Source organism: Plectropomus leopardus, chromosome 23 (genome assembly GCF_008729295.1).
Source record: "Plectropomus leopardus isolate mb chromosome 23, YSFRI_Pleo_2.0, whole genome shotgun sequence".
Taxonomy (NCBI): domain Eukaryota; kingdom Metazoa; phylum Chordata; class Actinopteri; order Perciformes; family Serranidae; genus Plectropomus; species Plectropomus leopardus.
Genome location: NC_056485.1, coordinates 8,066,797 through 8,093,837, shown reverse-complemented (window position 1 = coordinate 8,093,837; position 27,041 = coordinate 8,066,797). Strand labels below are relative to the sequence as shown.

The following is a 27,041-nucleotide window of genomic DNA, read 5'->3' as shown; positions in this document are numbered from 1 at the left end:
ATAGGATAGAATGTTGCAAAGAGGCCAAAAACACTGTAAAATAGCACAATGAAAAAACGACCAAAAATGCCATACTAACGTCTGTCAACAAATGTCAAAATATGAGGTGTTTTTTTCCTTCTTCAAATTTGGCACAAACATTCAAGTGGACTCCAGGATGAACTCATTAGATGTTGTTGGTTAATGGTCAAGGTCACAGACACCCAGCAATCCCGTTTTTGTGAATAAGATATCTCAAGAAAAGCTTGAAGGAATTCCTTTACCTTTGGCACAACCATTCACTTGGACTGAAAGATTAACTGATTAGTATTTGACAGTAAAAGATCAAGGTCACACTGGCCTTACATCCATCATATTCTTGGCTCATATATGTTATGTCATGTAAACACGCACTGTATCTCAGACAAGGAATAAGTGACCCAATTAGTAGTAGTAGTATCCAACTGGTAGCTTGTTGTCCAGGCAACAGCTTTATCGTAACACTACCCCCTTTCCCTCTCCCTCGCTTTATTTCATCACTCTGTCATCCCTTGCTGCTGCTTGGCAGGGTCGTAAAGGTTAGTTTCAGAATATAATCTATCACAGATCGCTGAGTACCGACTGCAAATCCTCAGTAAGCAGCAGCACAATAGTACCTCGAGGAGGCAATTGGTTTGGGAGATTAGAGACATTTTATCCAGGCTGAATAATGCATTCTGATTATCACCTGCGTCATTTCAAAATGTCCATAACCTCATAAAGAAATTATCATCCACCTGTGAAATCTGTTCCAACTACATCCACTTTATTTTACATAGACATTCGGCTCTGTTATTCTTTTTTCTCATTGCTCCATGTTTTCCTGCAACTTTTCCTTTTCCAGATATGACCAAATGCCCAACTTTAGCCCCTTATCCAAACACTCACCATCCATAAAGTCCAAAACAGACAAACTAATCCCATAAACATAATTTCACTCTCATCCTCTTCCCACTCATTCAGCAGTCCTGCTCTTCCTCCCTGTCAATCTCATTTCCTAAACAGTTTCTTTATCCCTCCTGTTTGCTAAAAGTCTGGTCTTGCGTCTCTCTGTAAGTATGAAAGGAAAATTTAAACAGAAAGAAAGTGCCAAAATTAAATAAATAATATACACAAATATTCTGTAACATATTTTAAATGTGTAATTATAATAATCAAAGTATATATTTTCTGGACATTTCCCCTTTTTTGATATTTTTCTAATTATTATCTCTCCTTTCCTCTCAGTTTTTTCAATCTGGTCTGCTTGAATTCAGGTAGTTTTCATGTCATTTTTAGATAAGAAGATGGAGCTGTGGAGGAGTGAAGGGTGGACACCGTGGTAGTGACTTGTTCATCGTGAGGTAGGTTTTTCCTCCATTTTACTCAAAATGGGACTATGATTTATAAAAATGAACTTCATGCTGTATTAGAGTGTAAGTGTAATTAGTGATAAGGAAGGTGATTGCCAAATAGACTCTTAAAATAACAAATAAGGCAATGGGGTAAGGGGTCACAATAATGTAGCTTCTAACAAAGGCATGCTTTGATGTCTTTTGATTAGAAAAGAGTGCACTTTAAAAACTTAAGTAGTGGCATGCATGTATGCAGCTGTAGCGATGCCTGGTAACATTAACCTTTTGAAAGCTTATTCAAAAGACATGGGGGGAAGGCAACAAGCAATTTAAAAAGACATGGCCCAAAAGATTAGACTAAATTAGCGATTTCTTTTTACGTAATTGTCTTGTCACATTTTACCAAATTCTTGCAATTTGTAGGACATTTCTTGCAAACTTGGTCATTGCCCCTTGTTTTTGAAAGAAATCAAAACAATTTGCACAAGGTTCAAAGATGCCTGAATGTAGCACAAGAACACTTATGTCAATCCAGGTTTCGAAGAGTTAACACTGGCATTTCTTGGAGTTATAGACCATTGATATAATATTCTTTCACTACATCAAAAGTTTCCTTTACACTTTTTGCTTTTTTCGCATTCTGAATATATCATTTGTCATAAGCTGACAGGCAGGACATTTCTGGTGCGATATTGCAGTCTTCATACTGCAAACATCTGCTTTAAAAGCCCTTTTTTTTGGTACTGAACTAATTCATATTCTTGAAAAAAAAAAACTATTTCTTTTCATGTCTGTGAAGAACTGAAACAGAACTTGATGCTTCCACTTTTGGTGAGAAACAACATTGTGTTTGGTGAATACTAATGTGAATTTGTTTGTTAAGAAAAACTGCAGAGCCAATTAACCAACTAAGAAGTGTCAAAACCAGTTTATGCGTGGAGGCAAACATTAGTACCCAGGAGAGGGGAGACGATCAATGTAGCGTGTCACTTCCTGTCTTCCTCCTCATCCCACAGGATAAATCTGTGTCAGCACCAACTCCGTCACTCCTCTCTCATGCTTCAATTTGTTTATTGCTTTCTCTCTGTGTCTGTTTGTTCTCAAATTCTGGTCACATTCGGACTCCTCCCCGTCTGTCTGCCATTCTTTCTCTCCTTCCTCCTCACACACTTTGTAGCCCTCCTTTTTTCATACCTGTATGTCTCTTTTTGTTTCTGTCTTCACCTTTTTTCTTTCTTGTTCCTCCTTCACTTCTCCATCTCCATCCCTCAGGACTGTTGTGTTTACTCCGTGTCTCTTCGTCTCGTTCTCCTCCAGCGGAGGATGGAGACGTGTCTCGCCGTCGTGGTTACCGCGGGGTTGCTGTGGGAATAACAGCTGCCACTCCGTTGTTCGGAAACTGACAGAGAAGAACGAAAAAAAAAGGCAAAAACAGTCAGTAGAGTAAAAGCATGCAAAACATAAACTGTTTCAAACCTCTGAGCTGAAGTTCAGTCTTATTTTTCGAATTGAGGTCAGCCTTGGAAAATGAATGTAATGCACAGACATCACCTGGACTATAATAAATACCTAGCTCCCTTCCTTTGTCTGCTATTCCCAAAGTGCCCCAGATCAAATCAGGGAACCACAGAGGAGCTGTTTATTGGCCAACAGGGCAACACAGCAGTTGTGCTGGTCAGGTCCCAGGTGTGTGTTTGTGTGCGTGTGTGTGAGTGTGAGTGTTAAATCTCCAACAACCCCTCCGGCCAGTGCTATAAATATGAGTCTCATGTTGCCAGGTTAGATAACAGCAAAAATAACAGAGGTGAATGCTGATGAGATAATTAACTTTGAGGCAGTTTACTGAAATTAATTCTGAAAACTAATGCACGGACAAGAAGAGTTTGCAGGCTGACCTCATCCTACCCTGCATGCTGTACCTAGAGGCTAACCACTCGGATTTACATGACGTGCAGGTTAAATGTTAGCCCAAAGGTACCAGCACAGATCAGCATACATCTACTGCAGTTATCTGCTCAGCATCCACCGAGTATTCAAATTGTTCCTTTAAATGGCCAAGCAGCATCTTACCTTTTGTATTTCAGTCCTTTCCTCTTGTAGCGGTGACCTTTTGAGATCCAAGGGACTAAAATATAAGTTCAGTTTCAGGAGTTAATAACAATATTTGTCTCTTCAATCCTGAATTTATTTTTTGGCCACTTAGGGACAGCATACGAAGCTGTAAACACAACAATGACATATTATCTCCATTTAAAGTTGTTTTGTCAAATGCGTTTGCCTATTAAAAAATCCAGCAGACAAAATGGAACATAAGCTTTAATTTGAGTTGTGTTTCTGGTGACTTGAGAAACATAAATCAAGTATTCGCTCTTCTTTTAGCTCTGCTTTTGTCTCCACCAATTCTGAGAGTTGCAGTTTGCAACCAACTGAAGTCCCCTTCCCACACCCATCCCTTCCTAAGCATGTATGACAACCTGCATTGGCCTTCAGGTGCATTTGTACCACCAAATTCAAGCTGCCACTTTGATATAAAAATGTGAAAAATGCATTGCTTTGCTAAAAAGGACTTTGCAGCTTCACTTATGCTGTGAGATGTAGTCACTTTTGCAAGCCATTATAATCAAGAATCACGCTGAACACAGCTTACTGTAGCATCTTGCTTAAAGATGGGGGCATGAACTTGTGATCTTTTAACTGGACAGGTCAGAACCTCTGCCACTACAACCACACAGCCACTTAACGGCTTCATTGTTTGCTTGATTTAGACAGGCCCAAATGATTTAAGCCCTTTGGGATGCTGATTTGACCTTTTCTTTGCTGTTTCACCAGAGAGAAAATGCTTGAAAATCCGGACTAATCCTCTGTTTAGACAGCTGTAAAATTTGTAATACGACTCATACAGCATGATATATCCCCCCGGTTTGACTATTCATAAGTCCAAACAGGCCTCAGCTGAAATGAATCATTGGAAAATGTTTGGAAGAGGACTCACTCTTCTTACTTTAGTATGGTGGGGTCCCTCTCTGCAGTTCTTCTTAGCTCTATACAACCTCCTTTAAACTTTTGGCCACCAGTTTTCTGGCAGGCTCTCTGTTTGTAGTCTCCAAACCCAAGCCAAGATAACCCCAATGACATAAGTGTGATATCATCAGGGTTACCCTACTTAAAAAAACAACCAGCAGAGGACATTGTTAGAGCTTACTGCTTTTTCAAAGACTAAGTAGTACTCAGTAAACTGGCCTTTTTATCAATATTACATGAATTATAATTACAAGTTATGAAATTATATTTTGAATCTATTGGAGTCACTTCACTTTGAGGTCATCAGTACACGATGTAACAAAAATGAATCAATTTGTTCTAAAAGTTGGAGATGTTTGCACTGCAGAAACTGGATTATGCAGAACGAAATTACTGTTGTTATCAAGTAACCTCCCCTTAGAAACAAAGCCACTGAGAATAACAAGTGTTGTTGAGGCACACGTGGAGTATTCTCTGATCTTTCTTTGGTCTCTGCTCATTATCCTGTTTATTCAAGTGTTCACACTGCTGGCAACATCACCATGTTCCACCTGAAGATCGCAAAGTGAATTAGAATTCAGTCCTGTTCATTCCTGGTGTTCGTATCCAGGCTCCTCTAATCAGGCCTGTGTCATCTTGTTGTCATAACTGCTGACAGATCTGAGGAAGACAGACATCAGAATATTCTCTTATGCCAAATATTAGCTTATCCCTTGGTGAATTCATTTCATCTGATTATTTCTTCAATTATTTTCTGATTATTGGATTGTGGGCAGAAATACAGGCACCAGCTCTAACACTGCATGAATTCTTGTGGTGTGTTTGTAGTGGAAACGATCCAGAACATCATAGATCAAATTAAGCTTGGTATCAAACAGTTAAGTGATCATTTTTGTGTTGACAGCATCCTTTCATTGTGCTGTGACCCCTTTTAATATTTCAAGGGATTGGTAATTTTCATAATAGCCCATTGTAATAGGATAAAGCTGGCAGGATGCCACTATATTTTCCTATCATGCAATGTCACTTATCTGCTGGAAGAGGAAGTTAAAAGCATGACTGTAGACTCTTGTTTTGAGGTATTTTAAGAAATGAGATAGGACACCAGCACTTCAGCACTTTGGCTTCTAAAAAGACAACTTCAACTTCACTTTATTTCAAATTTGAGAGTTGAAGGACAGAATCCAGAATCCTTGTTCTGGACAAGCTACAAGTTCTAATTTTGTTTTCTTTTCAGTGTTTAATTCCCTATTTTTATTTCTTCAGTGTTTCGGTGCTCAGCTGTGATGAAGGGGAAAACAAACATGGAATTTTAGGCTACAAAAGGCCGTAACTTTGGAAGATCCAGCACTTGCTTCAGCTTATTCAGGTAACTAAATCCTTAAACTAGCTTCAGCTGAAATGCAAAGAATGAAGTCCTATTTGGTGCTTCTTGTCCAAAAATGAAAAAAGGGAACCTATCCCATTATAGGGGCTCTGTGAGAAATTTAGAGTTGTCTCGACATGATGTTAACATGGAGGTGGTCGAGCTAGCCTCTACCAGCTAATAGTGCTGTTGGACAAGTGTAACTGTTTAATTGCAGTGCAGCCTCTTTTATTTTGGTAATGCATAATCACAACTAAGACATAATTGATGCACTGCAGCAGTTGTTTGACCTACTCTGTCTGCTAAATCCAGCTGCAAGTCAGGCCACAACCACCACCAGCAACACCACATCCAGCACACCATCTACATCCAGTGACACACAGCCTGAAGCAGGTGAGTTTTTTTAATTATATGTTACTGTGAGAATTGTCTACAGTACATAAAATCATTCAAATATTCAGAGAATGTAAGAAAATCTCTGTGCACACGGAATCAGGCTGAAAACGAGCACTGCATTAAAAAGGCACGATGTTTGTAGTGGAAATACTAAATAGTTACTAACTAGTTACTTGTTGCTACGCCGAGGGGTGGGGGGTGGGGGGTGGGGGTGTCGTCAAATCCCACTCTCGCCTAGGGCACCAAAATGGCTAGAGCTGGCCCTGCTTTACGGTCACAGAGATGTGACCTGACCGTCCAGACCCAACTTGTATGTTGAATCAGATGTGAGTCACTTTCAAATCTGAGAAAAAAAAGAAACGGTTTTTAGAGATACTTGCAAATACAGATATTAAGCAGGGCTGTGGCTAATTTACCAGCTGGCTAATGAGTTCAATCCAAATATGATACTGCAGTCCATTTTCTGAGCATTTGGTGAAATTAGCATGAAGACTTATTCTCGATCTGTGGAAAAGATACAGACATTCTTTTGAGCATTTGCCAGTCAAGTTTTATTTCTTTTGAGAAAAAAAAAGAGAGAGGAAAAAAAAGTTTGGTCATTGTAAACATCTATATCATTTTTCATTTCATGTCATTTTCAGCATTTAAAAATACTTTACTCTTTACTACGACATTTCCAACATCAACACTGTATTCAGAATGAGTTAAATTCATGCATCGACACACTCATGGACGGATTGATATGAAGAAATGCACACGTCCACACACACACGCACTCGCACACATACACACAATAAAAAGGATAAGAGCACACTTATTGTAATTTGTTTCTATACTAATTTGCTGTTCTACTCTCTGAGGGCTTTTTCTTTTTTCAAAAATACAAAACAAATCACCAAAACAACACAAAACAATGGAAACATTGCGACCAAAAAGTACAATAATAATAAAATAAATGGAAAAATTAAAATACTAGATATTTATATCAAAAGCACTTTGTGACCTCATAAATAGGGCTGCATGATATATTAATAAAATGAAGAGTATGATGTGATAAAATATATAAATATTTATACGGTCAGGAGCAAGAGTGGCTAATAGTGGAGAGGGAGAAAAGAAAGGTAGATAATAAAAAAAGATAAATAGTGGCTAATTAACACAGCTCCGTCTCTCTTATTCTCTCTCTCACACACACACACACACACACACACACACACACACACACACACACACACACACACACACACACACACACACACACAAACAGGATGTCAGGATGTATCCAAATCTGTGTAATGGCAAATTATAAATAATGTTTTTTTTTAATGGAAATACTGATTATCTTATTTAAATACTGAACTATTATTATTTTGGAATTGAGAACCAAATCCTTTACCTCAACATTTCTCAAAGCGTACAACAGCATTGAAGAAATTAACTCACTGTTCAGCACTGCAGCTGAAAGTGCACAGTCATCAGGGCTGTAGCTAACACTGACAACACTGAGGTCATGTCCTTAGTATTTTTTTCTCTACATTTGAGGTTTTAGCAAATTGTGTTTGTGTGGGTACACACACAAGCATACACAGACCAGCTATTATCTAAATCAGTATGTTTAAATTTGACAACTTGTATGGCAACAAAATCTAAATAGATAATTTAGACCACACAGAGAACTCTTTTCTTTAGAGGCTCTAAACTGGTTCTTTCTCCAGTAAACTAAGCTTGTGAACCAGTAGAGAACATTTAAGCTGTACTGGTCTCTATTTGACATGGACAATAGTCCACCCCAAAAAGGTAGCAGAGAATTTTTACTTTGACAAATTTAAGAGATTTCCACTCTAAACTGATACATAAAAAATTCACCAGAATGAGGAAATTCAGTGTCTGGCATTCAGAATTTCCTGGTGTGTTTCCCCCCATTGTTGAAATGAAACCTTTGCCCCTGCTCTTAACCTTTTTGTCCCAATGTGTATGCAAATATTCCAAATATGAAAAGGTAGTGTATTGTGTTTCCCGTAAGCTAGTAAAGGATTGTGAATAATTTAAGCCAATGCTTAGCCAACAAAACATTCTTAATAATTGTTCATATTTTAAGTAAAAAATTAATTTGGAAGCATATTGACTTGTCCATGGTATTATTTGGCATCTTTCAAGGGCCCCCTGGCTTAAAAATTAAAAAAAAAAAAACATTCGATTTTATATGCCATCTCCAATTGTAGTACAGACTATGGCACAATTAGACAAAGGGGCTGACCTGCACCTGTAAAAGATGGGTGCCATATAACACCAAAACAGGTTCCTCTACAATAACAAGCCCAAGAACCACTTTTGGGTACTGTTTAGCACCATATTTGTTTAGAGTCAGCTGAAAATACATATTGTTGTCAATAAAATCCCAGCAGCTACTTAACAATGCAACCAGCCTCCAGGTTTTCCAGAATATAAAAAGTGATGTCTGTATACTATGAAAGTAACAGCAAACTTCCTCCATATTTAGCTCTAAAATATAAATGTTAAATCTAAATGTTATGTCTATAAGTAATATCTTAAATCTAAATGTTGTTATATCTACATGTTTAGTGTTAAACCCAAGTGTTACATTTTAACTAAATGTTATGTTAAATTTTAATGTTAAATGTTAAATCTAAATGTTAAATATTAAATCTATATGTTAAATCTAAATGTTTAAGATTTTTTTAAAAATCTGTAAAAGGGACTTTTAAATTATGTCTTACAGCTAAATGTGGAGAAATGTTGCTGTTACTATCAGAGCTCATTAGTGCCCCACAGTATACAGACATCACTATTTATATTCTGGTAAACCTGGAGGCTGGTTACTTTATTAATGAAAGTAGCTGCTGTCATTTTTACATTATAATTACCCCAAAGGGATTTTATTGCCACCAATATCTATTTTCAGATGACTCAACAAAAACGGTGCTAAACAGTACCCAAACGTGGTTCTTGGGGTTGTTATTGTAAGGGAACCTGTTTTGATGTTACATGGCACCCATGTTTTAAAGGTGCTGGTCGGCCACTTTGTCTAATAGTGCTATGAAGTGCTAGAAATGTCGCTGTTACTTTCAGAGTGCACAACTTTGCAACTGGTGCCCCCATAGTATACACCCCTAACACACACACACACACACACACACACACACACACACACACACACAGCAGGACCTCACAACTATGTAGCTACACTTACAGAGTGAAATTAATGCATTTCAGTTTTCATCTCAGGCCACTGTAGACATTTTCTAAATAAATTGAAGTGTAACATTACTGGGAAATATGAATAGTTTAATAGACTCTTGAGACTTAAATATGCCAAAGTACATCCAGTAGTGTGTGTGTGCATGTGTGTCTGCGAGCCATCAGCCAAACAGAGCGTGGAGTCATCAACCTTATAGTATGACAGCTACTCACATACTGTACACACACACACACACACACACACACATAGACACAGACTTCTTCAAGCAATGTGCCACAATCTATTCCCAGTCTTGATCGCCAGCCAGATCTATTATATATCTAATCTGATTCGAAAGGTACACACACACCCGGCAAGGGTGAGTACCAGCTACAATCTACCAGCCTCTCTCTCACTGTCCCACACACACACACACACACACACACACACACACACACACACAGAATCCAATTTCCAGGCATTTTTACTGTGGGTCAGGTTGGCATTCTAATTCATTAATCTAGCATATTGGACTCAGCCAGGGACACACAGGGGCAAGCCCTTGTAAAGAGATTACAACACCAACCAAGACACACACACACACACACACACACACACACACACACACAAACAAAAGGCACAAATGTAGATCTAAACACAATGGATACACATGCAAACAAGGGGAGGCACAAGTAGCACAAAGTTAAAGAAACACATGTTAACAAAAAGCAAACGTATGGAGAGTAATATATGTTGAGATACACCCACAGAGAGAGAACGAATGAGAAACTGTACCGTCACATTCACTGTGAAGAAGAAGGGCAAGCAGACAAAGTGAGAAACATCAAAAGACGACGACACGCACACAGTGTTTCACACACACACACACACACACACACACACACACACACACACACACACACACACACACCAGCAACAGTCAAGAAGACAACGGCTTGCAGATAGATGGTCGCTTAGCAACAGGCAAGAGACTAAAAATATGGTTGCATTTCTTCACTCACTTAGAAAGCATGCACAGACACAGTCAGACGCACTCACACACTCAGTCGTCCTCCAGCAAGGATTATCAACCTTTAAAAAGCCCACATTTCTAAATCAGTCCCAGTATTCTTGTGTTCCTGTGGCGTCAGCAGTACTATTATCCAGCCCACTCATTCTTAAACTGGTATCTGTTACGGAAGCTTAAGTCATTGAGAAACAGAGTTTGGCCCGGCAGACATCCTGGCGCCACAAGGGTCCAGGAAACATGCCAACGTGCCAGTCATGTCAGACCTGGTGACTGGCTGATGACCTTTGTCATGACGGGTTTACGCCTCATACTTAAGATACTATAGAAATGAAAGGATCTGCATGGTTAGTCAGATGTTTCAGTTGATTCAAACACCATGTCAACAAGCATCCAGGGCTGTAACTACGATTAAGGACACTGAGGTCAGGTCTTTCAAATTTGTTCAGGGCATTTTACAGATTAAAGAGATTTGAGACGGAAGATAACATTCTCTTAACCACGCTAACGACATAGTTTTAAAGATGAAAATAGTTTGGTTTGTACAGAAATATCTCTCTATAACTATTCGGTAGATTGCACTAAAATTTTGTACAAACATTCATGTTGGCAGGAAAGTGAATTCTAATGAGTTCGTTGGTTTTATGACATGTCGATCTCATGTCACCATGAGGGTTACATTTGTGGTTTTGAGTGAAATGCCAAAACAAATCTTGAAGGGTTTGCCGTGACATTTGGGACAAACATTCATATTCTTTTAAGATTTACAAACATTACCCCTACCCCTCATTTTCACGTGCCCCTTTGCCCATCAGAAGAAAGTTACAAAGGGTAGTAGGTAAAGGTAGTTCACCTATGACACTGGACAACCCTTCAGGACCCCGATACTTCATCAGCAGTCACCAATGGCATTTAGAATAGACGCGATAAGTTTGTTGCCGTACTTTCGAATATGCCGTCTTTAGCTGTGGTGATTTGTAGTTAACGTAGCTACACAACATGCTAGCTAGCTAGTATGACGACAGTGAAGTTAGTGTTGGGATGGAGCCTTGGTCATTTAGCATGGCTCTAGTCTTCTAAATATATTTGAGTTTTACCTTCAGCAAACAAAAAACAAACAAAAAAGAAACACGACTCAACAATGCTGAGGCTTTGAAACAACAGAGATATGCAAGTTGGGAAATAAGTTTGCCTGAGAATAATTAAACAGCTGACTGAGTATATAAAATAAAACACATTGTGGACTCAAACACATTAGACTTAGACTCATGACCTCAGTACTTATAAATCCTGGCTACAGCCTTGCAAGCACTTAACATGCTGATCTTTGCGCTTGAGGGCAGGAAAATGGAGGAAAGCTCTGGGCGTGCCACTTTGTCCAAATTTTTTGACAGCAATGTTAAATATTTGCAGCCAAGAAATACTCCTTTAAAATAGAAGGAATTTGGCCCCCTGCCATGATGCTCTTGCTCTATCAATGAATCTTGGCTGAGCTCGTCTGAAATCAGCACATCCAGTAGCTTTAAGCTAGAAAACCAATGTAAAAGGTATTATAGTAGGTTTCACTGCGCCTTTCTACAATTAAAAGATTGGAATAATTCTCCTTTCTTTCCTTTTTAGCTGTCAGAAAGTGCAAGGAAAGGGTGACATACAAGCATTTTCACCCCAGCGGATCAATGCCCCTATACTCCAAATTGCCACTTATCTTGTATTTGTGCAAGCCCCGGCTCTGCCAAGGCTGCACCGGACAAGCTACTGTTGTGTTGTGTTTAGTCAGGTCACGACTGAGCTGGCTTGGTAAAGCCTTCATTTACACTGAGCTGAAAGTGGCTGGTAATTTGTCCATATTTAACAAAGCGGATGGTGGGCAGGTAAATTGTTGTTTTCAGTACAATTTTCTCTTAGTGAACAAAAAGCTAAATTATTGTTTTCTTTGAGGATTTTCCTCGAAGTTTACAGTGAGCTTTGTGAGCAGTTGAGGGGGAAATGGTTGAGTCTTTCCTTCTATGCTGTTGTTAACAATTGGAATAAACTTAATAGTTATTTCCACTGACAAACCGTAATCTATCCCTTCTGTCCAGCTTTAGTCTGAACCCCTGGGCAAAGCCGGGGTATCAACACAGATATAATTTCAATCTGGATTCAGCACAAACAATATGAAAATGGATGATTTTGTACGATATGTGGCATAATATTCTCATTTTAAGCTATCCTGATATCACTTTCACGCACACCATGCCTGGATCAACACCAAACAAAATAAATAGCAAAGCTTTTGATACAGGCCAATACAAAATACCAATGGTTAAACACTATCTGTAGTGTGAACACCTTCATAAATTTAAATTTACCAGTTTTTTAACAACAGCTGGCAGCTTGTGGGACTTTTACAACGCCTGCGAGGTAAAACTGCACACCGCAAAATGAATGGTGATCTGTGACAGTGCTCTAAATCTTTGGATAACAGAGGACTTTGTGATTTGTGTACAAAGAAATGTTACAACTGCTGCCAAACAGTCGTGTGATATTTCAGAGCTGCCATACATTTCCCTCAGAGTGTTCAACTCTTCTGTCTGTGAATAATCTCAGGTTTTGTATTTGCCATCCTACAGCCTTTTTTTCCATCGCTTTGGATTTTTTCAACATGTTTTCTTGAACGGTGGAAAAAGGGCACATAGATCTTCCTTTTCATCCATCAGGGTTTTCCATACAAAGAGGGGGATTTCACATAAATCCGTGTTTTCTCACGAACATCAATAAAAGTTTCTTATATTACCATGTACAATTAGAAACACTGGGTATGGTCATAGTTCTGATTTGTCATCAACAACACCATCATCATCGCCACCTTTTTAGTCACAGTCAGTGAGATCCTTCATCACATTGGTCCAATCTTGTTTGTTGATGTCTCGTAGTTCACTTCCTGCTTATTCTCGTTTGTTTCTTCGACATTTAATGTAACATTAGAGTGTAAACAGCACAACGTGTAGTGCACGACGCTTCGTCATTGCAAGAAAGACAACTATTACTAGGTGGACTGCTTGCAGGTTTTCCGGACGTTTCCAATCTTCATTCCGCTTATCAAACATTTCTTTGCTTCTCCATCTGACTCCATCTGAGATTTCTTCCTGGTAATAATCCATCACGTGATCCTCCATATTACAATCCATCCTCCAAACTATCTGGTTCTGTAATTCCATGTCTCCATACTATATTTATATGTCTCTTATTTATTTATTTATTTATTTTACAATTGCACGGTAACAACATCAATACGTGACGCCATTGAAAAGTTTAGAAAAAAAATAACAGGAGATCCGTCTTGGGATAAACGAGGCTGTTGATTGGCGTAAAAGGAGAGGGACTTGGGATTGGCTCGATTAAAAAAAGAGGGTTGGTTGGTGGTGACTACAGCGTTTCATTATCACAACTTTAAGACAATTCCTACAGGGGAGATAAGGCAAGAGGGAGGGATGGAGAAGTGTGTACAGTCTGCAGAGTGTGTGTGTGTGTTGTGAGGACTATTTCGCACAGTGAATTCAAGAAAAAAAGGGAAAAAAAATTCAGTTGTCAGTTTTTATCTTGCCTGTTTGCCCGCAAGTTGGTGAGTGGTCCTCCACTGTAGATTCACCTGAGGGCCCCAAAGTGCGTGGTTGTGTGTGGGAGGAGGGGTCAAAGGTAATTAGTCACTGGTAGTATTAGAGTTCAGTGGGTATAATGGGAGCATCTATTGTTCCTGTGATGACAAGATAAAGATAAAGTAAAGATAGACGGAGTGGGGAAGGGAGCGAGGGCGGGGTGTAGAATATTTTTTCCCATCGGTTCTTCTTCTTTTACTTATTTCCATGTCAATTTTCTTCAGTCTCCCCGTCGACTTTATCTTTCTCTTGTGTTGTTGCCTGCAGCCTCCTGTCTTAACTTTTCCACTTTTATCTTTCACCCCTATCCCTCCACTTCATCTTTGTTTTTTTTCCCAAAGAGGCAGGGTAAAGCTTTCTTTGCCATTTGTCTCTGCTTCTCTCCTGCTGGTTTGGCATTATACTGGAATGATATCCGCTTTGTCCACCAGTGAGGATGGATGATAGAGGTAACAAAATAAAAGCGCTCTTTCAAGACTATTTTCTCATTAGTTTTTCCTGTTTGAATAATTCTTAATTTAGAGGGTTTACTGGATACACTGGGTGTCATCTTTGATTTACAAAAAACTGCTAATGCAAAAAAAATGTTTGGATATAATTAAAGTGATTTTAAAGTAAATAAATAAATACAAAAAGAAAAATAAATTTATCTGAAACCCTGAAAATTCTTTTGGACGTTAAAGAGTAAACTGAAAGGTATCCATATCGCTCCAGTTCTGCTCCCAATCTTTCGTCCTTCCGTCCATCTTCAGAGCCTCCTCCATCCCTCTCTCTCTCTCTCTCTCTTCATATTGGCAGTGGGTCTCTCTCCCTCCCCTCTCCTCTCCATTTAAAACCCTGGTATATGGCAGTAGGCCTCCAGTGAAGCCAGCAGGATGTAAATCAGCCACATTGACACGAATAGCAGTGACGTTATTATCTTGCAAGTCCGTGGCCCGCCCAGCTCGCCACCGGCCACTGTGGCCCGCCGCCGGTACAGCAGCGTGACTACGCACAACATGGCCAGAATGGTGAAGAGGGTGACGGAGAAAGCCAGGTTTCCAGGGTCCACCTTGAACGCCTTACCCTTGGAGCGCCATGCAATGGCGGCGATGGTCCAAGCCACGCCGATGCCGAGGAAAACGTTGACGGCGTTTGAGCCGGTGACGTTGCCGATGGAGGCGTCAGCGTATTGATCCTGGATGGCGGCAACTTTGCTGGCAAAAGTGTCTAGGGGGGAAAGAAAACATTCACAATAATGTTAAGGCTTCATCATCTTTGATATTTATGGAGAACCAAAACTCCTGAAAGATGATTTTTTTCTTTTTTACCTTGTGGTAGTCAGTAATTATTTTGTGCACACAAGTAAGCCATTTATCTCTTGTGCCAATTAAATAATTTGTTCCCACTAACTAATTACTTGTGCAAACAAAATAAGAAATATCACTTTTGGATCTTTTGGAGCACTGTAGATGTTACATTTTTTTGATCACACAGTTTTTGGTCTCATTTGTAGAAATCTTATTCTTGTGTTAGTGATTTTTTAAAATTTAAAACCTTGTTTTTTTTTTCTCAAATCATACAAACAACAACAGCCGATAGGCTTAAAAGCTGAAAGCAACACAGAAACATCAAACCTGTGCAGGGAGCATTGTAGTAAAGAAAAAAAAAAGTCGAGCAACAATATGGAACGGGTCTCGTGAAAATGACTTTTGATGGTCTTTTGTCAATGTTTTTCTAATAAGCCACTGGGGAGACAGCTTCAAGGTAACATCGAGTATAAAACCACCCACATATTGTCTTTTCACAGTCACATACTAGCTGTGGACCACATGTACTGTACAACAGAGAGGCAGAGATGTATTATCACACACAGGTACTATATACCAGTAAGTGTAAAGTGTGTCAGTATTTATGGAACTAGATACTTCTTTAAAGAATGGCCGTTAGAGACAGTGTCCATGTTTGCAGCTATTTTTAATTTAGTTTTAGTCTTGGTCTTTTGACAAAAATTAGTCACGTATAAGTCTTTTTATCCGCCATTGTTTTAGTCTAGTTTTCATTGACAAATAGTACTTAAATTTAGGTCGACTTTTAGTTATTACTTTTAGTCAAAATGTTTGTTTTTTCTTTAAACTTATGTAATTGGGCTAATACAGGTATCAGAAATTGTAATCAAGGTGCCAGGTTGTTTGAGGTGTTGAAGCTACTAATAATGTCTGCATTTTTACAAACTTTAATTTCTCCAGCAGATTTTTTTTTTTTTACACATTTAAGACATGATTTATGTGCTAAGAAGAAGAAAAATAAATTGATTTCAGCCTGAATTCTTGCTATGTCCTCTCACAGAGCTGTTGATTAAAACTGGACGCTGTCTGGTGGCTGTTTGCTCCTTTGCACTTCAGCGGCTAACAAGCTGAGCTAGCTGTTAACAGCCACCGCTGCAACTAACAAACTCCACAAATCCATTCAACAGCTCCACCATCCATCCAGTCAGACACACACAGCCGATTATTTACTGCTATATTACCGCTCGCAGCTTGTGCTTTTTCCTCGTTAAAGGTTTTTTTGGGGGAGCTTTTCCTTCTCTGGTGTGAGGGTCCACAGACAGAGGGATGTCTTAATCCGTAAAGCCCTCTGAGGCAAACTGTGATTTGATAATGGGCTTTGTAAATAAAATTGACTTGACGCTGTTGTGAGTGTTTTGCAGGCAACTGAAACATTCTGCCAACTATTCACTGGAGTTTATCAACCTGTTGGCACTTAAGCCTCTGCTGTTCACTGCCTCCTCATTTGAATCGTTTATTCTAATATGTTTAATAAAACTATTTAGCGTTCTGTTCTCTCCTTTTGCGTGTCCGATAGCCCATCACTAACATGAACAACCATTGTTTTCAGCTTGTCAATATCTGATTTTTGTCATGGAAGAAAAGGATGTTTACTGGTATTTTTCATCATAGTTTCGATCAATCAAATTACCACCAGAAACAGAGAAAGACAGTGGGGATAAACAATATACAAATAACTGATAGAAAAAAGCAAAGAGAGAAAACCAGGGAAAGAGAATACTGAGAGACATTGAAGAGAAGAGATTAGTTGAGAAAGATCACAAAAAAATGAGGTGCCAACCCAATTGGGATTACAGTTTCGTATTAATTTGGCAAATAGCTGATGCAGTGAAATCTTTTCTGTGTTTAAACAGCCGCAGTTGAAGAAAAAAAAATAACAGAATTTTCCTTGACAAGTTACATTTTTTAGATTTTAGATTAGTTTGGATTTAGATTTTAGAGTTTACATTATTTTTTAAAGCTATACTCTGGAAATGAAACATAAATTTGACTTGTATTACAGTCGGAAAGATTCACAGGGACATTACTCTGTAATCTGCTGTTGTATGCTGGCATCAGAAGAAATCAGAGCAGATGTAATTAATGGTGTAAAATGCTGTAGGTGCACATGAGCAGAGCTCTTTGTGCTTTTTGCACAAATTTCCTCTCAAATGTTCAGCACCAGAGACTCCACAACTGGGGTTGGCAGGGACCACCAGGGAAACAGCTGCCAGTTACTCTACGCCCGTCTCGGCTTATTTCTATTTTTAGACGGGCTGGTGAGATGAGTCTCAATTCTCATTTGAATGTCAGCGAGATTAGTTTAAATTCATATCCCAACATGAAAAAAATCCTCCAAACTTTGTTGGGGGAGGGGGTGTGAATTGTAATCCTGTTGGTAGCAGACCGCACAAAAAGAAATCAGAGGTTTGTATGTTGACACACGTGCACAAGAGATTGTGGGTTTGAATCTGAGTCATTAAACTGCATATTTATGCCTCCACACAGGTACGCACACTACTGACTACTGCCAGCAACACAGAAGATGCATTTAGAAATCCATTGTATCATACTGTATATTCACCAAATGTTTGTTTTTTTTTCTCTTCCAGTTGTGAATGACCTTAGAGACCCCAATTAGACGCTGTGCTTTTTGAAACAAAGCCTTATTCCAGACATCTGAATTGCTGCCCATGTGACTTTTTTACGCAAACAGCAGGTAAGTGAACAAAACTCAGGTTTCTAAATGTTCAATAGCGTATGTTAGCAAGATGGCTAAGAACATTTTGAAATTATTTAAGGATGTAATCCACGTCTTTTTACAAAAGCTAACCCCCTCACCTGTGGCAACCCTAGACTCTGCGGGGTCCCTGCCAAAGGAAGGCCATCGTAAGCCCATGGTCAGCTTCCAATGGGAGACTACCTTTGCTCTCTTTGCTTTTGGGGGCAGCAGCAGTGCACGGTAGGAAGGTTTAAGGGGTTTATAGATGCAAATATAAGTTTCAGTGACTAAAACACAGCTCTAAAACTAAAGCCCTAAAATCTTTAATCCATGTCATTTTAAACTGGAATTTGAACAGTATTAACTTTGTCAATTAACTTTAGGGGATCATAACATATTGGGTATGGAATTAATCCACTGATGCTCTGTCTTTTGAAAACATGAGGAAAAAGCAACAGGCAACTTGGCATAAAATGTCCCACAAATTCTGAGAAAAATGCAGTTCATCTTCCTGTCAACTTTTACTAATTTCTCGCAGAGGAAATTTTTTTAAAATTTTCACTGAAAGTGCCTCATATATATATATATATATGTACATATAGTTTTCTATTTTCTTTTAGGATTTTTGGGGGAATTTTTTTTTTGCTTATTTTGATTTAATTGTTACCTTTTTTAATATAATTTCCTAATTCTTGGGCCATGCCCTCTTAAATTGCTCATTGCTTTCTACCCATGTTTTCAAAGAAGTCAAACCAATTTGTTCAGGATATTAAGAATTAAACCAATGACAATCTGTGATCTCTACAGCACTTGCTCACCACAAATGCAAAAATCACATATTCACACCACTGATACTGTTTAAATGGCTCACATAGTTACAAATGAGCTCCATAAACCTCTTCAGCATGCGGCAGTTCACAGTTTTCAAACCTCCGATCAGCATTTGCTCTCTAATTGCCTGAATCGGAAAATCTGGTGAAAATTGGCTGGATAATCCTCCAGCGTGTCTCTGATGGAATAACGCAGAAATGCTTTTAGAAATCTGGAGGAGGGTCTAGTGCAAGTCAGAAAGTGGGAAACACGAGAGGAGATGAATGTTTCGAACAAGCTTTAAGGAGACACACACACAAACGCACGCACACAAGGGAGCACACACTCCCAGTGGAAGTTATAATGACCTGAGGGACCTGCTGCACGCAAACTTGCATCACCTCGACAGAGCAAACACATTTTCACCCACACACACCTGGGTACCATAGCACACAGGTCAGAATGATTGATGATACAATAGTGAAAACACAACATCCAATAAGAGGTGGAGAGAGAGAGAAAGAAAGAAAGAAAGAAAGAAAGAAAGAGAGAGAGAGAGAGAGCGCATCAAAAACTCAGGTTCACAGAAAAGATGCACAGAACAGGAAATGTGGTCTTATCATGTATATAGGTATATTGTTGCAATAAAAGTATATGAGAAATTTAAAAATGTTTCCCCATTCACATTCTATATACTATATTGATATATAGCTTATTAATTAATGTATTTCCTCTCTGATTGTCAAGTTGGGTCAAAGCCTGTGTCCTGTGTTTAAATGTAATTTAAAACAAATTTCCTACAACTCTTCATCACTTGCACTAGTCTATAATAATATTGAGGGTGTAGAGAAGAGCATAACTTTTACAGCTTCCAACAGGCCACCATCATTCCCACTTAGAGAATGGGTGAAATCAAAGTAAGGCAGTTAGGCTCAGGGACCAGGACCCCCACAAAAACAGGCTCCGCAGAGAGCGTGGTTACATCACGCCCTCTGAGCCAAACAGCAAGCGCCGTGAAGGCTTTGTCCCGCCTCCTGTGTCCCCATTGGATGAAAATTTCAACGCTTGTGTGCTTTTGTCGGAAATTTGAACACACGGAGGGAAAACGAGACGGAGTAGGTGTGTTTGTTTACATCGAAACATACCCCAAACTAACAGAGCAGCAAGACAGAGCTCAGCAAAAAGCAAGATGTTAAAATGACGGTGAACAGCTGAAGAGGCAGTGGAATTGTTTTTTCGCACGAGCGGCCTAATGACGCTGCAGCTGATCCTCATTACAATCAGCTGGTGCAGCACGAGAGGACACGCAAGACAGCGACCAGTTTGGAGACATTAGGTGAGTAACTTAATGTTTACTGTGTACTTTAAGTGAGTATCTTTGTGCGACTCTCGGAGTGAATTAAACGTGTGCCACACTGACTGTGCCATAGATTTGTTTACCAAAGTGACTTTGATTTGTTTGTTTGTTTTTTGTATTTTATAGGAAACTGCGGCGTCTCCAAAAACTGAGGGAAACGACAGGCGTTATGACCCGATGCAAGGGTAAGATTTAAAAAGGAAAAAGAAGAATGATACACATTTTGATTCAGCATAGTGCAGTCATAATATCTGTGCTGTGTTAACGCGACAGAACAGTATTGATTGTACTTCTTGTCTTTTCAGCTGCTGCAAGCGCGGAGAGTTGTCCTGACTGTCTGTTTGTTTTTTAAATAAATCTATACTATTTTCAATATTTTCCTGGCTAATGTATCTTTTTTTTCTCAATGAACTGATATTATGACAGGTGTCTTCAGTAACTGAATCGTAATAATAATAATTATTATTATAGTAATATGAAGAGGAGGGGCAAACCACCATATGTAGGTGACTTATGACTGTGTCTGACCTGGCTGGACATTTGAAAATGAAAATCATCTGTGATTGAACAGTAAATCCCTCAAAGATGTTCAAATGCTAATTTGAACCATTCACACTTCCAGTGTGCAGATCTACAGAAAAGCATTCTGAGTCAGCAGGAGGATTGGCTGAGTGGATAAGGTGTGCGGTTAGCATGCATGAAGTTGGTGGTTCGAGTCTTGGTCATGGCAGGAGACTTTTGAAAACATCACTCTCCCAACCTCACAGTTGTCTGTTTCCGACAACTTTCAACACCAGTGAAACGCCGCAGTACACCACGGATAACTGGCAGGAGTCAGAGACATCTACAAGGATAATCTGACTTGTCATGCAGTGTGATGTAAGAGGCAAGTCAAATATCAACCAAGTCCGTGGACAAGAAATTTTAGTATTCAATATATGAAAATCTTTTTTTATTTTATTATTATTATTTATATTTATTATTTCATCAGCAGAGCAGACAGGTGTATCCAACTATCTTTTATTTAATTTACGCCATAAAATACTATTTTGGCTAATAAAGCAAGTAAAATTGTTCCAAAACAGATTAAAAACAGTTTCAGCAGAATATCGGCCTGACTCATATATCAGTCGATTTTCGACAGACGTCGCTGCCGATACTGAATTTTACCCTTTCAAAATTTAGTCAATTATCGGCCTGACTGATATATCTGTCAAGTTTTTGTCAGATGTCACTGTTGATGCTGAATGTTCCATTTTCACACCATATGGCCCTTAAATTAGCAGAACAGACACATAAATGAGCAAAAATATTATATTTTCGCCATTTAATATCATTTTGCTGCAGATTAATAGTTTAGACACTGATTTTAATATTGCAAAGCAAAATAAGATAAAGTTGTGTTATATATTGTTTTGGCTAGTAAATCAGGTGAGGTTGTTCCAAAACAGGTAAAACCAGTATGGGTAGACACGTCTGTCGAAATCAAGGAATATCGGCCTAACTCATATATCAGTCGATTTTCGACAGACGTCGCTGCCGATACTGAATTTTACCCTTTCAAAATTTAGTCAATTATCGGCCTGACTGATATATCTGTCAAGTTTTTGTCAGATGTCACTGTTGATGCTGAATGTTCCATTTCACACCATATGGCCCTTAAATCAGCAGAACAGACACATAAATGAGCAAAAATGTTATATTTTCGCCATATAATATCATTTTGCTGCAGATTAATAGTTTAGACACTGATTGTAATATTGCAGAGCAAAATAAGATAAAGTTGTGTTATATATTGTTTTGGCTAATAAATCAGGTGAGGTTGTTCCAAAACAGGTAAAACCAGTATGGGTAGACACGTCTGTCGAAATCAAAGAAATATCGGCCTAACTCATATATCAGTCGATTTTCGACAGACGTCGCTGCCGATACTGAATTTTACCCTTTCAAAAATTTAGTCAATTATCGGCCTGACTGATATATCTGTCAAGTTTTTGTCAGATGTCACTGTTGATGCTGAATGTTCCATTTTCACACCATATTGCCCTTAAATCAGCAGAACAGACACATAAATCAGCCAATATTTTATTTATGCCATAAAATATCATGTGACTGTAGATAAATACAGTTACAGACACTGATTATGATATGTGATAGATATGATATTGTTAATTATGAGTGATATATCATTTTGGCCCTTAATAATAAAAATTTAAAAAAAGATTTTCACATATTAAATACTAAAATTACACTGCTAAGGTCTTATTTGAGTATTGGCTTGACTCATATATCACACTGCATGATAAGCCAGACTTCGCCAAATGTCCCTGAGTCCTGGCAGGTAATGTCGGTTTACTGCGGAGTTTCATCTGTGCTGAACGTTATCAGGCTCAGACCACTGTCGGTGTGGGAGGATGATGATTTCAAAACTCGCATGCCTGAGCCAAGGCTCGTACCACCAACCTTCCGCATGCTAACCGCCTGCTGAACCCACTCAGCCACACCTTCTGATGAGGTGTGAATGGTCCTGATTAAGCGTCATTCGTGTCTTACCTGGCTGGATATTTCAAAATGAAAATCACCTGTAACTGTACAGTAAATCCGTCAGTCATTGGTCACCTTCCCACATGGGCTTCATAGTTCGTCCCTCATATTCATATTACTGTATTAATAATTTTTTTTATTATTATTATTATTATTCAGTTACTGAAGACACTTTCACAATATCAGTTCGCTGAGAAAAAAGACATTTGCGGAAAAATTACTGAAAATAGTATAGCTTTATTTAAAAAACAAACAAACAGACAGCCAGGACAGCTCTCCTGGCCTGCAGCAGCTGAAAAAGACAAGAAGTACAGTTAGTACTGCTCTGTGGAGTTAACACAGCACAGATATTATGACTGATACACATTTTTATTCAGCACAGTGCATTCCTCTTTTTCCTTTAAATCTTACCCTTGCATCGGGTCATAACGCCTGTCTTTTCCCTCAGTTTTGGAGACCAGGCGGTTTCCTATAAAATACAAAAAACAAACAAACAAATCAAAGTCACTTTGGTAAACAAATCTATCGCGGATTGAGCAGCAGGGAGACTCACTTAAAGTACACAGTAAACATTAAGTTACTCACCTAATATCTCCAAACTGGTCGCTGTCTTACGTGTCCTCTCGTGCTGCACCAGCTGATTGTAACGAGGATCAGCTGCAGCGTCATTAGGCCGCTCGTGCGAAAAAACAAAAAAAGATTCCACTGCCTCTTCAGCTGTTCACCGTCATTTTAACATCTTGCTGAGCATCTAGCTTTTGTTGAGCTTTGTCTTGCTGCTCTGTTAGTTTGGGGTATGTTTCGATGTGAACAAACACTTCGTCTCGTTTTCCCTCCGTGTGTGTTCATATTTCCGTCAACAAATGAGCATTGAAATTTTCATCCAATGGGGACACAGGAGGCGGGACAAAGCCTTCCCAGCCCTCGCTGTTTGGCTCAGAGGGCGGAACAACGTGGGTTTCCCTGACGAATCAATGCGTAGAAATTGATGATGTAACCACGCTCACTGCGGGGCCTCTTGATGTCTAAACAGGTCATGTCTGATATCAGTCCAAAGCTGATATCCTCCACTTCCTGTGAAAGCATATTGATAGGATAAGCAATTCAAAAATCAGACTTTAGATGGAATTCTTTGTAAATAGACAACACATCGCTCCTCTCTTATCCAGCTGCTCTCCATTGCTTCCGTTTTTATCAGTAAATCAAGTGATTTAACAGACCGCACCAATGCATCTAATAAATAAATAAATAAATAAATAAATAAAAATAGTCCTTGCTATATCTACCATTTGATAGGGCGGGACTTTAATGTTCCAACCTGCAGCAGTACCTGCATAAACACTTGTTTTACTTTTCAAAAGAGCCTGCTCCAGCCTGGGTAGATTTAGAGACATGCTCTGTTAAACCAGACCTACCACAAGAAGAAGCCAACAAATTAGCATCATGTCACGACAAACACGCCGATAATGGATGTCAGATCCGTGATTACAGCCTCCAAATCCAACACACAGCATAATACAGCTGCTGAAGGAATTGATTCAGACCTCGCCTCGAGCCATCAGAGTTACCGCCTGGAAGAGTAGCAAAGGAGCTATTTCTATAAATCATACAGAGGGGCGACAATAAAACGGCTGACGAGAGGAATGAGAAAGGGAATTGAATTAAAGCGCTGGGATGACGCGTCCGCACAAGCTCAGGCTGAAGTCTGTGATGGAGCTGGTGTTTTACAATTCACTTTTTATTTCCAGCCTTCCTACTAAGGGCGGCTGCTATTGAGAGAGAGGAGAGAGAGAGGATCAGTCCTCTTCCTTTTATGGCTTTGTTTGTTTGTCATATCTGAATTTAGTGAATTAAAAATATGCGTCCCATTTATTTAATGCGTTTTTGTAGGTGGAGCGGCAAAGAGTTGCATGAAAGTCAAGAGCACTTCCTCCACAACAAAATCTGGGGACCAAAACATCCAAAGTACACTGCATTGAAAAAAACGACTGCTAGAACTGAAACAGTCTCAGTTGACTGATTGTCTCCTATTGACGATTTGAGTCTCCAACTTTTAAGGGGCAGCCCTTGACAGACATGCAAACTCATTGCTTCCACCACATCACCTCATAAAGAAGACACAGAAGTATCTGCTGCAGAACCACCAGACTACGATGCAGTTTCTTTCCCCAGGCTGTGAGACTCCTCAACTCCTCCTTCGACGCATTCTTCTTAAACTGCGTTTAAGAAAAATGACAATAAAGTGACCTTGTACCTTGTACCACCCCCACTCACCTGGCACCGATGTTCCCAGCGCCACAAACACCACAGCCGTCACCGAGTCCTTCAGTCCTATCGTGCAGCCAAAGTGTGACGCCAGATCGCCGGTGACCGCCGTCAGGACGCCGATAAGCGATATAGAGACAATGAAGCAGGCCCAGCCATTCCAGTACTCCGTGGGCGGGACAAAGGCGAACAGAACCTTCCAGAAGACGGTCAGGAAGTGCATGATGTAGTCAAAGCAGGATGGCAGCCGCTCCTCTCCACTCTCCTCCTCATCGTCATCTCCTGCGGGTTCAAAGAATAATTTAAACTTTGAGGGAAGAGTCAGAATTTTGGGAGACAGAAAGACAGAGACATTGGACCAAGCTAGGCTAGCTGTTTCCCCATTTTTAGTAATTATGCAAAGCTACGCGGCTGCAGGCCGAAGCTTCGAATTTAGTGGAAGAGAATGGTGTTGATCTTGTCATCTGACTCTTGGCAAGAAAACCCTTCTGACAATAGTTGACAGAGAAAGACAATACAAGGAGACTATGAATAAATTACTATAGCTGCATGAAAAGTTTCAAAATAAAATGCTGATGCAAACTTTTAACAAATGTACTTTTTCGTCATCCATCAGCTTTTCCAAATGGAGTCGAGAAATATGTCAACCAAAACCACTGTTCATAAATCAAAATGATGTGTGTGTGTGTGTGTGTGTGTGTGTGTGTGTATGTGTGTGTGTGTGTTACCTGCGCTGACAGTAACGGCACTGACAAACTGCTCCCTCCAGCTGCTGCTCCCCACCACCAAGGCCAGGTTTGTCTTCTTGATCAACTTATCTACCGTACTCTACACACACACACACACACACACACACACATACACACACACAAAAGAGCAAACACAAGCGTACATACAAGTGCATACAGACCAGAAAGAACAGGAAAGACACAACCCTCAAGTTGTTAATTAATTCGCAGCCAGGCAGAAAAGGGAAACCTTTCAATTAGCTCAAACGTTTTCATGACATTCACAATTGAATGTATAAGATGATTTAATTAATACGACTGCTGTGAAATTGGCGGTGATGCCCCCCATAAAAATCTAGGAAAAAACTTCAAGCAGAGTGGTTGAGTTTTTGTGTAAAGCAGCAAGGAAGGGGAATAATAAAAGATGTTGATGCAAAACTCGCAGCATCTTTAGAGCGCCACACTAGCAGACATTATCATAACCCAGCTGACAGGGCTTTGTGAGGAGAAAATCCTGCATGTTTTACAACCTAATAAGTGAAGGACAACATAAAAACACAAGATTTACTGTATATTAGCAGTCTCAACATGAGAACTCAAGTTAATTCCAATGCGGGGTGACGAGTAAGATTTTATAGACTGGAATATGATTCTGAATTTAAACAGTTACATTTCAGTATAGCATGGTGACAGATGGAAGCATGCATAAGCAAAATAAAGAGAAAGATGGATAACCTTTTCGGATCGCCAAAGCAGCGTTCTTACTGCTTTCTACACACCCAGACACACACACAAACAAAAGGACACAAATGGACAAATGTGCAACAAAAATATGATTGGTTTCATTTTCAACACAACAGGTAAATCACAGATTAGAGGCAAAATCATAACAGCAAAGCACACACGGCATGACGATGCACAATGTAATGAAAGCTGATCCCGAGTCAGACGCCTCCAGTTTGTGCTGCACACTAGAAATAGCAAATTATCTGTAATGATCCGTGGTCAAATTAAACACTGATCAAATTTGAAAACACATTTCTTCTAATATACAATATTTATTACGTGACTAAGCCAATATATTTTCTAATTTGCTGGATGAATAGTCGACCAGTGACTTTGTTTCTTTTGAGTTCTGCCTATGACAGCTCACTTTGAATAAATTATTTGTTGGTCTTTTGCAGGTCTGCTATCAACATGACAGGCATCCCATCAAAGTGTAACAAAATGAATCATTTAAACTTTGGACTGTGGCTGCTGACACCCACTTTAAACTATTTTAGATCCAATTTGCATTTTTAGTCAGTTT

The 27,041-nt window shown here is 39.3% G+C and overlaps 1 protein-coding gene and 1 long non-coding RNA gene across 4 annotated transcripts in view; one reads left to right on the top strand and one right to left on the bottom strand.

Moving 5' to 3' along the window:
- The first annotated feature begins 1,295 nt into the window (after positions 1-1,295).
- Positions 1,296-26,996, top strand: LOC121961876. Of its 2 annotated transcripts, XR_006107091.1 has the most exons (6): positions 1,296-1,361; positions 5,640-5,742; positions 6,052-6,132; positions 17,919-18,025; positions 25,745-25,799; positions 26,917-26,996. It is a non-coding gene; the product is annotated as an uncharacterized LOC121961876 (long non-coding RNA). The 2 variants fall into 2 exon arrangements; XR_006107090.1 differs by lacking the exon at positions 1,296-1,361 and having other exon boundaries at positions 5,509-5,742.
- The window catches only part of LOC121961875 (sodium/calcium exchanger 1-like), a 120,175-nt gene continuing 105,123 nt past the window's right edge, over positions 11,990-27,041 (bottom strand). For both annotated transcript variants that reach the window (XM_042511953.1, XM_042511952.1), the window contains exons 14-16: positions 25,733-25,832; positions 25,014-25,286; positions 11,990-15,208 (exon numbers count right to left, since the gene is read on the bottom strand). In XM_042511953.1, coding sequence (XP_042367887.1) covers positions 14,829-15,208; positions 25,014-25,286; positions 25,733-25,832 — 753 coding nt within the window. In that variant the 3' untranslated portion in view covers positions 11,990-14,828. The remainder of the gene's footprint in view (positions 15,209-25,013; positions 25,287-25,732; positions 25,833-27,041) is intronic.